Source organism: Andrographis paniculata, unplaced genomic scaffold (assembly GCF_009805555.1).
Source record: "Andrographis paniculata isolate CXL003 unplaced genomic scaffold, ASM980555v1 Contig57END, whole genome shotgun sequence".
In the NCBI taxonomy this organism is placed as follows: domain Eukaryota; kingdom Viridiplantae; phylum Streptophyta; class Magnoliopsida; order Lamiales; family Acanthaceae; genus Andrographis; species Andrographis paniculata.
The window spans coordinates 5,122,165-5,135,512 of record NW_026137592.1 but is presented as its reverse complement, the minus strand read 5'-3'; the positions used below and the strand labels follow the sequence as shown (position 1 = coordinate 5,135,512).

The following is a 13,348-nucleotide window of genomic DNA, read 5'->3' as shown; positions in this document are numbered from 1 at the left end:
AGTGATTTTGGTTGGGTTACCACTGTAACTGTCTCTTAACTTGTGGATTTCAGACCCATTTCCTTTAGCAGTTTGAACATTTGATCACGATGTAACCCTTTGGTTAGCGGATCCGCAATGTTTTCTATTGACCTTACAAAGTCAACAATTATAATCCCGCTTGTGATCAATTGTCTCACAGTATTGTGTCTGCGTCGGATATGTCGGAATATACCATTGTAAATTCCATTCTTAGCTTTTGCTATAGCAGCTTGGCTATCGCAATGTATCAAAACTAGAGGTACTGGTTTTGTCCAAAATGAAATATCGTCCAGAAAATTTCTAAGTCATTCGGCTTCTTCACCAGCTTTATCTAAAGCGATGAATTTTGATTCTATGGTAGACCGAGCTATACAAGTTTTTTTCGTGGACTTCCACGAAACTGCTTCTCTTCCGATCGTAATGACATATCCACTTGTCGATAACGAGTCTTTCACATCAAATATCCAATTAACATCATAATACCCCTCAAGTACCGGAGGATATCTAGTGTAGTGTATGCCAAATTCGAGAGTATATTTTAAATAACTCAAGACTCTCACTAGCGCTTTCCAATGATCGTGATTTGGATTGCTAGTATAGCGGTTCAGTTTGTTTACTGGACAAGCTAAATCAGGCCTTGTACAATTATTTAAGTACATAAGGCTCCCAATTATTTTGGCATACTCTTCATGAGCAGCATAATTACCTTGGTTTTTGCTCAAGTGAACACTTAGATCCATAGGAGTTTTTGTTGGATTATTGTCGAAAGCATTGGACTTTTTCAGTACTTTCTTAACATTGTGAGACTGGGTTAGCACAATTCCTTCGTCATTTCTCAGAATTCACATTCCAAGAATCACATCAGCGACTCCCATGTCTTTCATGTTAAAGTTCTTATTTAACATGCGTTTAACTTTTTCAATTAGGCAAATTTCTTTCGCCATAATTAAAAGATCGTCTACATATAAACATACCATTAGAAATCCGGTAGGAGTTTCTTTTATGTAGACACATTTGTCACATTCGTTAATTTTGATGCCATTCAATAACATTACATTATCAAACTTCAAGTGCCATTGTAAATGTGCTTGTTTCAGTCCGTACAACGACTTAATAAGTTTACACACCTTCTTCTCTTGGCCACGAACAACGAACGCTTCAGGTTGTTCCATATACACTTCTTCCTCTAATTCACCATTTAGAAAGACAGTCTTCACATCCATTTGGTGAATCTCGAGATTGTGCAGAGTAGCAATTGAAAGAAGCACCCTAATGGACGTTATCCTGGTTACCGGTGAATAAGTATCGAACAAGTCAAATCCTTCTCTTTGTTTAAAGCCCTTTGCCACGAGTCGGGCTTTATACTTATCAATAGATCCATGAGCTTTTTATTTCTTTTTCAGAATCCACTTACACCCTAAAGGTTTACAACCTTCGGGTAGATCAGTTAACACCCACGTGTTATTTTGCATGATGGATTCTATTTCATCTGTCAATGGCTTCTTTCAAGAATGGGGCATCCGGACTAGAAAAGGCTTCCTTGATCGATGTCGGTTCATTATCCAACATATATGTAACAAATTATGGACCGAATGTTTTCTCAACTCTAGTCCTTTTGCTATGACGAGGTTTAGTAACCTCTTGATCAGGAGTAAGCGCCATTTTCCTTTTCTCACTACGTAGTTCATGGTCTACGGGTTCAGAACTGAGCTGGATCTTTTCTTTGTATAGGTAGATATTTTCGAAGAATATCGCATTCCTCGACTTTATCGTAGTTTCTTCGGTCATTTCAAGAATGTCCGACTTATGAACTATGAATCGATAAGAACTAATATTCAGTGCATATCCAATTAATACACAATCTACCGTCTTCGGGCCGATAGTGATTTTCTTCGGAGATGGTACTTCCACTTTCGCCAAGCACCCCCACACTTTTAAGTTTTTGTATAAAGGTTTTTTGCATTTCCATAATTCATAAGGAGTCACATCCTTACCTTTGAATGAAATTTTGTTCAGAATATAATTTGCAGTTAGAACTGCTTCCCCCCACAAGTTTTGGGGTAATCCTGATCTAATCAACAAAGCATTCATTATTTCTTTAAGAGTTATATTTTTTCGTTCTGCAACTCCATTTGATTGAGGTGAATATGGAGCCATAGTTTGATGAACTATGCCACTTTCGTCACATAATTCTTCAAATTGAGCTGCATACTTGCCACCTCGATCACTACGAACAACCTTAATCTTACAGCCTAGTTGATTTTCTGCCTCATTTTTTAAGTTTTTGAAGGCTTCTATTGCTTCTCATTTTTCCCTTAATAGGTAAAAATAGTTGTAGGCATTAAAAATTAAATCTCTAAATTAAATTAAATATCATGTATTCTTGAAAAAAATAAAATTTCAATAAAATAAATATACGGTATTTAATTATGCATATACGTTAATTTTTTGTACAATAAATATTGACCATTAATGCAAAAATCTACTAAAAATGGAAGATATCATACAAATATTACGTGTATAAATAGAACTATAATAAATTTGGCAGCAAAATAAATTAATCTTGTCAATTAAGGAAGTATATAAATTAATATTTTCCGAAAAAGGAAACAATATAAAGATCTTGACAAGATAGGAAGACGCGCAATCAAATCCTTTAAAAATGGAAAACGACATCTGATGTAAAAGGAAGGATTATAAAATCTTCCTACCGGCCAATCAGGACGCGCCACGTGGCATCACTTAAAAAGGAAGCCAATGCTACCCTCCCCTATAAATAGGAGTCTTAGCCAATTCATTAGACACCGAAGTTCATTTGAAGACTCGTGCAAGGGTAAGTCTCTCTAGACTCTCTGCAATGTTCTTCATTGTTCTTCGTGTCCTTCAAAGCATTCTTCGTCAAAAAGTCACCAATTTGGAAAAATAATCCAATATTGGTTGACAGATCGATGAAGTTAACATTTTTCATCGTATGCCCGAGCTGGAGGAAGGATCAAAGCTCCCAAAGCCATCGAGGAATCCATCAAAGCCAAGGAAGAGCCTCCAAAGTCGCTCCCAAAGCTTCAAGATGTTCATCGCGTTCTTCACCAAAAGCGCAAACTCGGCCCTTTTTGATCCAAAAGTCAAAGGGACACGCCGCCAAAAGCGTTATGGAGCACCAAATCTACCCCTTCAAAGATCAAATTCCGTCGGATCATCCAAAGGAGACATCAATCTAAAGTCGACGACCAAAATCGCCAATGCGGATATCAAAGCCCTCTAAAAGCCGGCAAAGCCAAACCGAAGACCAACATCCCTTCGGATCAAAGAAGCCACCCAAATCCAAGTTGGAAAAATGAATCGACTTGGGAAGAGAATCAAAGAATCCGAATAGAGAATAGAACCCACATATATTTAAATTAAATGTAATTTGTACGATTTTGTGTTTATAAAAAATATAACACAATTTTTTTGTCTACAGATTTTTGGCACGCCTAGTGGGACTCGAACCCACAATCGCATGATCCAAAAATCTGTAGACAAAAAAATTGTGTTATATTTTTTACAAACAATTGTTGATCTGTTGGCAAAATTTACTGGAGATGGACAGAAGGATGCAGAATTTGTGCCATATGTGGGTACCTAACCCTACCATATATTCTTTGATGGGTCTAGTTCGGGAGAAAGATCATGAGCGGGAGTGATTCTTGAAGGACCTGATTCTCAGAAAATCAAATTACAACTAAAATTGGAAGCAATGACTCATAATTCGGCAGAATACGAAGCATTGATTCTAGGTTTTAAGGCATTACAAGAAAGGTCTAGTCGGTTGTAATTCGGGGGGATTCACAACTAGTGGTTAATTAGGTAACAAAGCAATACACTTGCAATTTCCCTAATTTATGGAAATACAGATATTTAGTGTATTGTTTGTTGTCAAGGATTTTGGAATTTTTTTATTGAGCATGTTCTGAGGATAGAGAATCGACATGCGGATAATTTAGCTCAGAATGATTATAGACGAGTGCCAAATCTTGCCATTTGTGACGTGGATACGGAGGCGAATTTACTAGCCGACTAGAAGACAAATATCATTGCATATCTTAAGGACCCGAGTTCGGCTGCATCCATAGGAATCTGATTGAAAGCGTTGCAATTTTGATTAATCGAAGGAATTCTATATAAAAGGACGTTGGAAGGTGTGTTGTTAAAATTTTTGGGGGCCAAGGAATCATTGGAAGTTATGCGGGAGGTTTATGCTGGAAGTTATGGGTAAACATAAGCTGCAAATAAGATTGTTATCGGTATTGTCAAGAAGATGATTGATGAAAATCCAAGGAAATGGAATATGTTGTTTACCCAAGTTCTATGGGCATATCAAATAGCAGGAGTTCGGCTACAGGGTTTTCACCATATAAAATCACATTTGGACAAGATGATGTGTTGCCGGCTGAGTTTCGTGTGTCGTCAGCTTGCACAGCAGTACTTCTTTGGATATCAATAAAGAGTATCAACAAAGCATGATGCAGAAATTAAAGGATCTGGACACCAACCGATTAAAGGTGGTTGATCCGATGATTAAGCATAATGAAATACGGGCTAGATACTCTGGAAAAAAGGTTTCTTATATGACGTTCAAAGAAGGAGATCTGGTTTGAAAGACCATATTTCCAACTTACAAGAAGATTTATCAATTGGGGAAGTGGTCTCCCAATTGGGGAGGACCTTTTGTTATTTACAAGAAAATTGGAAACTTGGCATTTATTATTATGGATCAAGAGGGAAAATTAGTATATGAAAGCATCAATGTCAAGTATTTGAAAATGTATTATCCTGTCTTTTCAGGTCACAAAAGCTAACTGCTTAATCTAAATCATTTTATAACCCACGGAGGGTTCTAACCCATAAAGGGTTTATTCGTTATCTGAAAGGGTGATGCAAGGATGGTTTGTTTTCTCTGATTCAGAATCCCCATCCCAGCCGGTGGACACCAACTCTGGTTCTTCAACCAAAAGGTCTTCAAGTTCAGGTCGGTACCAATCCCATTGTTCTTGCATTTTTTCCAGATCTTGTTCGGTTTGGACTTTTATGTCTTGTAAGGATTGACGCCCTTGGTCCACAAGAACACGCAGTCGGGCGAAAAATGCTCTATGTTGGGAAAACACATTGTTCCAACTGAGGTCTGGTAAAATCTCCATGACATGGTGTTCTATCAGAGTGATGGTCGAGATCAAGCATACGACTGAGGATATCTCTAAGGGTGTATTTGTTTGGGGGTTTGGATTTTGAGTTGAGATTTGAATAGTAAAATTTTTGAATTGGAATAGTGGTATGATGTTATATAAATAGGTATTCATGTGATGATTTAAGTGTAAAATTGATTCTTAGTATAATATAAAAAATAAAAAATAAGTATTTGATTTGATATTTTTGGAAAAAAATGATGAATAGTGAAAATATGGTCAAATCTCATAAAAGAACACACCATAAGTGTCTCGCACCTAGTGGTGATGCATTCCATTAGACAAATCACACGATGCATGGTTCTTCTACTTCTCTGGGAGAATTTGAATTTGAAGTCCAGTTGCTTGAGTACTTGTATTAGATCCTCAGCATGGCAACTAACAGGATGTTGTCCGACTAGGAAAGGTTGCAATGAATTTTTCCAGTTGTTGAACGGAACACGGATACGTGGTGAAGACATTATGATGGGAGAAGTTTGAAAGTTGAAGGTATAAACTGTCTACTGCAAGGTATGACATATTTATGGTTGAAGGTTTGGATTTCATATTGTGGTGATTAAGTGTGCAAGTGATTGGCGTGTGTCATGGACCAAAATTGATCAACTACACAGGACACATAATAAACTAACTAAACAAAAACTAACTAATAAACAATGAGAAAGAACAAAAAACTAAATAGAACTAATTAAGCAATAAAAGAACGAATTAACTAAACAAAATGAATAAAACAAGGAAAAAGGATAATCGAAAGAGAAGCAAACCTAAGTAAGTATTAGTAAGCATGACCGGATACCCTTCTAGCATCAAACCATCTTCTACGAATGCACCACCTCGGTCGACACTTTGGAGAGCTCTTCCATCTTCCCCAAATTCCATGAACTTGAGGCTTTATACTCAAACCCGAATTTGGGAACTAAACCCCATGGAGCATGCAATGGAATTTCATTCCATGAAATATTAGACTAAAAGAGAAAGTATTGTTATCAAGCATAACTTTCCATAAAAAGAAATGATCATAAATGATCAAATATTCATTAAAATATATTTGCTTGGTGTGTCTTACAAAGCACCTTTAGGGTCCTATTTATAAGAGTGGGGGAAGCGTTGCCTTCAGTAGTATGGGGTTCGCCAACATCTAACTACCCTCTATCACCCACAAGCAAGCGGTCAGGTGGAAGTTTCGAATAGAGAAATCAAGCATATCCTCCAGACCACAGTGAATAAGAGTCATTAGAATTTGGCAGAAAAATTGAATGATGTGCTGTGGGCATATAGAACACCCTTCAAAACTCCAATTGGAATGTCCCCGTACAGACTAGTGTATGGAAAAGCCAGCCATCTACCTCTGGAACTCGAACATCGCGCGTATTGAGCCATCAAATATCTCAATTTTGATCTTCTTCCCGCGTAGGAGAAGCGCGTGGAATGATTGTTCGATCTAATTGAGTTTCGATACCTTGCATATGAAAGCGCAAAACTTTACAAAGAAATGATGAAATTCTATCACGAGAGGAAGTTGAAGAAGAAAGAATTCACTGTGGGATTCAAGGTTCTATTATATGATACTAGGCTTCACCTATTCCCAGGGAAATTAAGATCACGGTGGACTGGACCATATATAGTTAGACAAGTTCTGCCAAGTGGAGCCATAAGAATCAATAATGTGGACAACCCTAGGGATAGTGACTCCTTCCTAGTCAATGGAGCGAGACTGAAACTATATATTGAAGGGCCTATTTTGCAGCGGGCCAATGCAGATATTAATCTGGTGGAGGTGCAGAAACTCATTCGGTGATAGAATTACAAGTGATATTCAGAAGTGCCCTATCTTGAAAATGTCAACTTTACAGCTTTCTTTACTGCTTTCATAGTTAGAATTTGCAGCTTTCTTTACCCCTTTCATAGTGAGAATTTACAACTTTCTTTACCGTTTTCATAGTTAGAGTTTACAGCTTTAATTATCACTTTCTATAGAATAGTTGTTATTGCTTTGATAGTTAGGATTATTGCTTTTTAGAAGTAGTTTAAATGTTTTAAGTATTACTTTCTTAGGTAAAATAGTTAGAATTTTAACTTCTAAACCTAAGCCTGACCTAAGCCAACCATCGCTTCGCTTGTTTCATCCTGATACATATTGGAAGAGCAGTATCACTCACCCAGTACCGCCTCCATCATCGCTTGTGTGTTATACATAGGTATTTAGAAGTCAGGCTTTAACCGCTCACACGCCCTGGAACCCTCCCTTATACCTTTATATTAATATACATTGGACTTAAGTACCGCTTCACTCACCCCCTCTACATGAGCGCCAGTATCTCCTATAAATATCCTAGTCAACAGCTATTTCCACTTTTACCCTACAGTAACTTCCTCCAGAAGCTTTAGAAACCGCCAATTCTCCGCAACTCAATATTCAAAAATCTCGATCCCTCACCTAATTTTAACTCAATCCAAGGTAAGATCTAGGCTAACCTTGGCCTCTAAACTCGATGTCATGGTTTATTTTCTTTGATTTGAAGCACAATAACACATAATCAAATATTACTTTCGCAAAAAACTGTCTGTTCTTCAAATTTTGCGAAAATCCATAAATCTTCAACTTCTGTGAATCTAAGTATGTTATCTGCTAGATTTAGATATAATAACTTATATACTTGCTTTGTATGGATCAATTTTACAATAGTCTGTATGTGTGATTGATGTTATGTGATTTCCCCCAACTTTCGCAACGAAACACTTACTGGAGTGTTCTGTTTCGTTGTGAGGAGGAGGATTTAGGGTCCAAATCACCTAGATTTAGGAAATTGTTGCCTGTTATGTGAATATTTTTTGCATTTTAGAACTAATAAGGTAAGATTTATAAGTTTCCCAAATTTAAGCTATAAATTTGGAAAAAAAACCCTAGGTTCAGAACAAGCCAGCAAAATAGATCTAAGCAAGCGAGAAGCTTTACGAAAGGAGTTCGAGAAAGTCGAGAAGAAGCTTCAGAAAAGGATCCAGAGAATGAAATCAACAGACGGAATGAAGGTGGTGACCATAACCTCGGGGGCTGAATTTGTGGAACCAGCGCCGCCAGAGGTACCCGGTGAGTGACTGGTGGTTGACTTCGAAGAGCTGAAGGACTTCCAGCTGAAAGAGCTTGACAAGGAATTCACTCGCCAAGAAATAGGAGAAAGAATGAGGGCTTTCTGAAGTGAAAATATCACAAGGAAAAACGTTGCCGATGCTGCCAAGGACGTGTTGAAATCCAAGCAATATGACTCTGTCCATTTTGTGAACATGAGGCAGCGGCGACATACGAAAAGACGAAAGCGATGGAGATCCTCTACGAGAGAGGATTTGACCCCGAAAAAATCTCCGGCCCACTCGCCGACTGGCTGAGGGAGCGGGGCCTGACCTGGTTGATTCAAAATCGCAAGGACCCAGTGGACGTGTAGCTGGTGAGGGAATTTTATACAAATCTGAGCCAAGCTGACAGTCTCCGAAATGTATATGTTCGGGGAAGATGGGTAGACTACTCAGTGAGGAAGATCAACTGGGTCCCGGGATGGGAACACCACTATCCCACCCAGGCAATTCGCCACCGCCCCGGACTATGAAAAGAGAAACCTGAAGTTCGGGTCGGTGGATGAAGAGAAAAAGGAATGGGTGAAGTGGTCTCTGAGCCGAATAATGATCACCACTCAAACCATAGACATCCGTTCTGATTTCCTCATTGCCTTGCGCTCAATTTTGGAGGAGAAGTTTGATATTGATTTGGGCGCAATCTTCGGCATAGACATATGGGCAAGAAAAAAAGTAGAACGAATGCTGGGTCACGGGACCCTGATCACAGAGCTATGCCGATGCGCGGGCGTTGATCTGCCCACTCCAGCCCCAGACTTACAAATGAGGCCGCTGCTCCCAGCGGCCTTCCACAAAATTTGGTTGGAGTCCAAGGGGTTCACCCTCATCCCCAAATAGAAAAAGAAGGAAAGCGAAGACAACTATCCCTCCCCCTTTGCCAAAAAGACCTATGAAAGTCGTTGGGGAGGAGATAGTTCAAGAAGAGGTGGCACCCGAAGTCGATCCGGAGGAGGCCGTTGCAGAACCAGACTCGGAACAAACTATCTCCGATGAAACTCCCGCTGACGAAGAGGAAGAAGCCCTCTGCTTTGCTCGGGAGATGGAGGAGGATCTATTTGGTGCAGAGAAGGCCAGGAGAGATAAGGGAGGAAAGGCCCCAGAGACAGCCGCTGGTGAGATAAGGTCAAAAATGAAAGAGGACCCCGCTCCGAAGCCTGTCGAGAAGAAGCATAGGGTGAAGGTAGCACTCAGAAAAAATCCAACACCCCCTCGGCGAGCGACAAGGCAGGAAAAGGGGAAGAGTAAAGTGGTGGAAGCAGAAGCGACAGAGGACATGATCCCGCTGTCCCGTCTGAGGAAGGAGATCACTATCAGAGAGCCCACCGCTCAGCCCCAGCGATCCTCACCAGCGGAGCCCGCAAAGGAGAAGGTGCCACCAAAGCAAGCGAGTCCAATTGGCAATGAACCTGCCCCCATCGACCAGCAAGGGGCAGGTGAGCCAACTGCTGTTGGAATTGCAATGAACCCGTAACCTTTAACCAGCCGGGGGCGGAAGAGCCTACTGCTTCTGGACCAGAGGAGGAGCGGGAGACCATCATCACTGAAGAAACCATAGGCAGAATCAACGTCACTGTGGAATCATACAAGGAACAAACCGCCGAGGTCCCCGCTACCACAACTGCTGAAGCAACCAATGAAACCGCCGAGATTGAGGCAGTTATAACAACGCTCCCTATCCTGCAGGTATCTCTAAGAGCAACAGAGACAACACCAGGGATGGCAGAAGAAGAGCCACACAGTCCCAAAACACCAATGGAGATGGGAACACCTGCAGAAGTTCTGACTCCAGCCTCGGAAAAATCGTCCGCCATCAACCCTAGTGCCGACTGTTCTCTTGTCCTATCTTCCCCTCAAATGTGTCCCCATAAGTCCGATCTAAAATCCATCAAACAAATTCTTCAATAGATTCTCTCCGATGGCAGGAGCAATTCTCATTTTTATGTCTATGAAAACTATGTACAATATGCCGTCGATTTTTTTTTACCCTACTCTGACACCGATTACTCCTTACCATATTAAGACCCACTTCTTCATCCAACTTACCCCTTCTCATGGGATGTGGTCCTTAAACCCAAGTCTTTGTTTTCCAACAAGAGGCTTGATAAAAAGGGTCAAAAGTTCCATTATACTTTCAACTACCAACCTCAATATCTGGCACGCCAGTTTGATTCTTGGTCCTCTTGCCCGACCTCACCTTATCACCTAAAGCCTGAAGGGAATGTCATTCCCGAACTCATCCGACCATATCTTACTCATCTTTCCTCCTATATCACTTCAAACTCTTACCTCCAAACCATTGAAACCTTCCGGGAGTGGTGGACGGTCATATAGACGCTGCTAGCCCTTCCGTCCGATAAGCTAATAGGGTTTCTCCTTCTAGCACCGGAACTATCCCTAGGCTCACCCCATTCGGTGCCGGCACCAAGAAAGAAGCGGGCGTCTGCTGCCGAGGTTGTCCCCAGCGCACTAAAGAAAAAGAAAGGAGCCGTCCAAACAAAGTTTGCACCATGACTGCAGTAGATCGACAAGCAGTGGAGGACTAATTAGTCTCCCTACCTATCGATACACATTGGATGACATCCAATGTACGATGCCTTCTTCCGCCCGGCTTTGGTAAGGCCAGACCTACTTTAAATTTTTCATAAACACTATAATTTTATTTCTATCTAACCCAAACGTCCTTGTAGATGACCCCCTTCTGCCTATTATCGAACCGACGAAACTACCGATCAATCTACCGACCCTGAACCACAAGTAACTGACTATTTTCATTACTTAATATTTCCGAACACTAAAATGTCCTCCTCACGCAACTTTTAACTTTTAGGCACATGCTCTTCTGACAACTGAAACTCAAACTCCTGCTTCACCAACCGACGCGCCGGAGCCGCACCTGCTACACATCAAAGGGAATTGCCAATGATTAGTCGGGAAGATGAACCAACTAGGAGGCAGACTCCTCCCCCTTGCCACTTCCTGAAACTTTGGCTCATGCACCTTTAAACCCAGTAGGTATCATTCATAGCATCCAATTATATCCAGATCAATTAAGTTTTTAACTAACCCGACGAGAAATCTTGCAGACTCGTGATCCCCTTGACGCTGCGCCTAACCTACAAGTCATTGTTGTTAACCTTCCTATCGATCTCCTCGAACAACAAGTCGAAAGGGAACAACAAACTCTCCCCGAGCCAGTCCACCAATATTTTGAAACAAACGACCCACCTCTAGGAGCCGACCCTCCAGCGGCCAATTGTCCCAAAGCTCCCATCGTAGTGGTTGAAGAAATATCTTCATCTCAATCAGGGGAGGCTTCCATCAACCAGAAATTAGAAAATATGGTAAATTAATTGTTTACTTCCAATTTCCACTTTCCTGAGATTTCATGTTTTCTCAACCACTTCTCCTCACAAGGTTCAGAACCAAATTTTGTTAATCCAAGCCTTCTTCCTGCGGGAGAAGAATGAGGAGTTGGTGCCTAGGCGCTCTAGGGTTCACCCCTACTTGTGCCCGCACTTCTGGATCCATCCAGCTCGACAGTCGTTCCAGGCCAGGTAAATGTCTTCCCTAAAGAAAAACCTTCTGAATCTGTCTTATCCATTTCAAACTTTGCTCAAAGATTCCTTATTTCGATAGAGCCGACTTGATCTTACGCCTCTCTCTCAGATCCGAATTCCCACAACTGTCTGAACAGTGGTGACCAGATACGCCAACTTACCTTGCCCTGACTTGAGCTATGAAGCACTTCAGGCTCTGACTCAAGTCATAATCGATCTGCTGGTCCAAAGTCCCGCTGATTCGGATGCCATTCCAGTTCTCCACTGACTGATAGAAAGGATCACAGAACTTCAAGCCGACCTTCCCTTGATCCCAACTCCATTTGTAGGGCCGTCCCAGCGTCCATCTGAGACGGATCTGACCACAATTAAGGTTGTTTTGTCAAAGACCAACAAGGACCTCCGACAAGCTGACGCGCGATTGAACAACCTACTCCAAACCCAATCCTTCTTGGATGAGGACATCAGTAGAAGGCAAAGAGAACTGGAGCGCCACCAGAATGAATTGGAGAAACTTAAGAGAGAATAGGTCGCCTTGAGCGGCTGCATTAAAGAAGAGAGGCGTCTGATCGATGGATACATGAAGAGCCGAACCGACCTAACACGAGAATTGCATACATCTATCCGTTCGTGATTAAAGCACAAACATAAGATAGCCTTCTAGGACCTCCGGGCGGCCCGATCCAAACAAAAATGGACGAATATGCGGGCTGCCATTGATGCATTTTTGTAATATCTGTCATCTTTTTGAAATAAACTCACTTTGATCAAGTCATGTAGTTTAAAAAATTCTGCCTATATTCACGAATCACGCACCACACTGACATGGATACGCAAAGATCGGGACTTGCAATTCCACATATTCCAATTGGACCAGTCTCGAGAGCTCGAGCAAAAACGTGCATTGAAAAATTACAAGGCCTGATAAAGAAATAAGATAACTGGAGCCCAACCGATGGACTATGTTACAACATGCGAGGACTTGATGGAAAGCCTAGGGCGAATGCCGTGGTTGTAAAGGTTACATTGGAGCTTGCAATGCCTCAATTGGATAACTAACGGAAAAGTTATGCAAACCTAGAATTTTGCTAAAATAGAGGGTTTAATATGTAATTATGCAAACCTAGGTTTGCTCATGCTCAAGTGGAGTTGACCATCCCTTGGGACCACTTATATATATAATAAGCTCTCACATGCCTCTCACATGCATATGGGGGGAGGGAGGGGAACGGTTAGCTAAGTGTCACTCATTGAGAGACTACTTATACAAAACTCATCTCACATTGAAAAATCACTCTACTTTCCCCTTCCCCCACTACTATAAATAGGGTCCTAAAGGTGTTTTGTAAAACACACCAAGAAAATATATTTTAATGAATATTTGATCATTTATGATCATTTCCTTTTATGGAAAGTTATGCT

At 41.0% G+C, this 13,348-nt stretch overlaps 1 protein-coding gene across 1 annotated transcript; it reads left to right on the top strand.

Annotated features, from left to right (window-relative positions):
• Positions 1-9,258: 9,258 nt before the first annotated feature.
• Positions 9,259-12,194, top strand: LOC127256887 (uncharacterized). The gene is made up of 5 exons (XM_051283113.1): positions 9,259-9,738; positions 9,852-10,052; positions 11,453-11,710; positions 11,784-11,923; positions 12,074-12,194. Exons 1-5 carry the CDS (start codon positions 9,259-9,261, stop codon positions 12,192-12,194), a joined length of 1,200 nt encoding a protein of 399 aa, XP_051139070.1.
• The last annotated feature ends 1,154 nt before the right edge of the window (positions 12,195-13,348 follow it).

Excerpts from the sequence above, each read along its gene's own strand:
- LOC127256887 (XM_051283113.1), top strand. The coding sequence starts at position 9,259 with ATGAAAGTCGTTGGGGAGGAGATAGTTCAAGAAGAGGTGGCACCCGAA. Across the intron at positions 9,739-9,851 it reads CGGAGCCCGCAAAGGAGAAG|CCGGGGGCGGAAGAGCCTAC; the intron begins GTGCCACCAAAG and ends ACCTTTAACCAG. Across the intron at positions 11,924-12,073 it reads CGACAGTCGTTCCAGGCCAG|ATACGCCAACTTACCTTGCC; the intron begins GTAAATGTCTTC and ends AGTGGTGACCAG.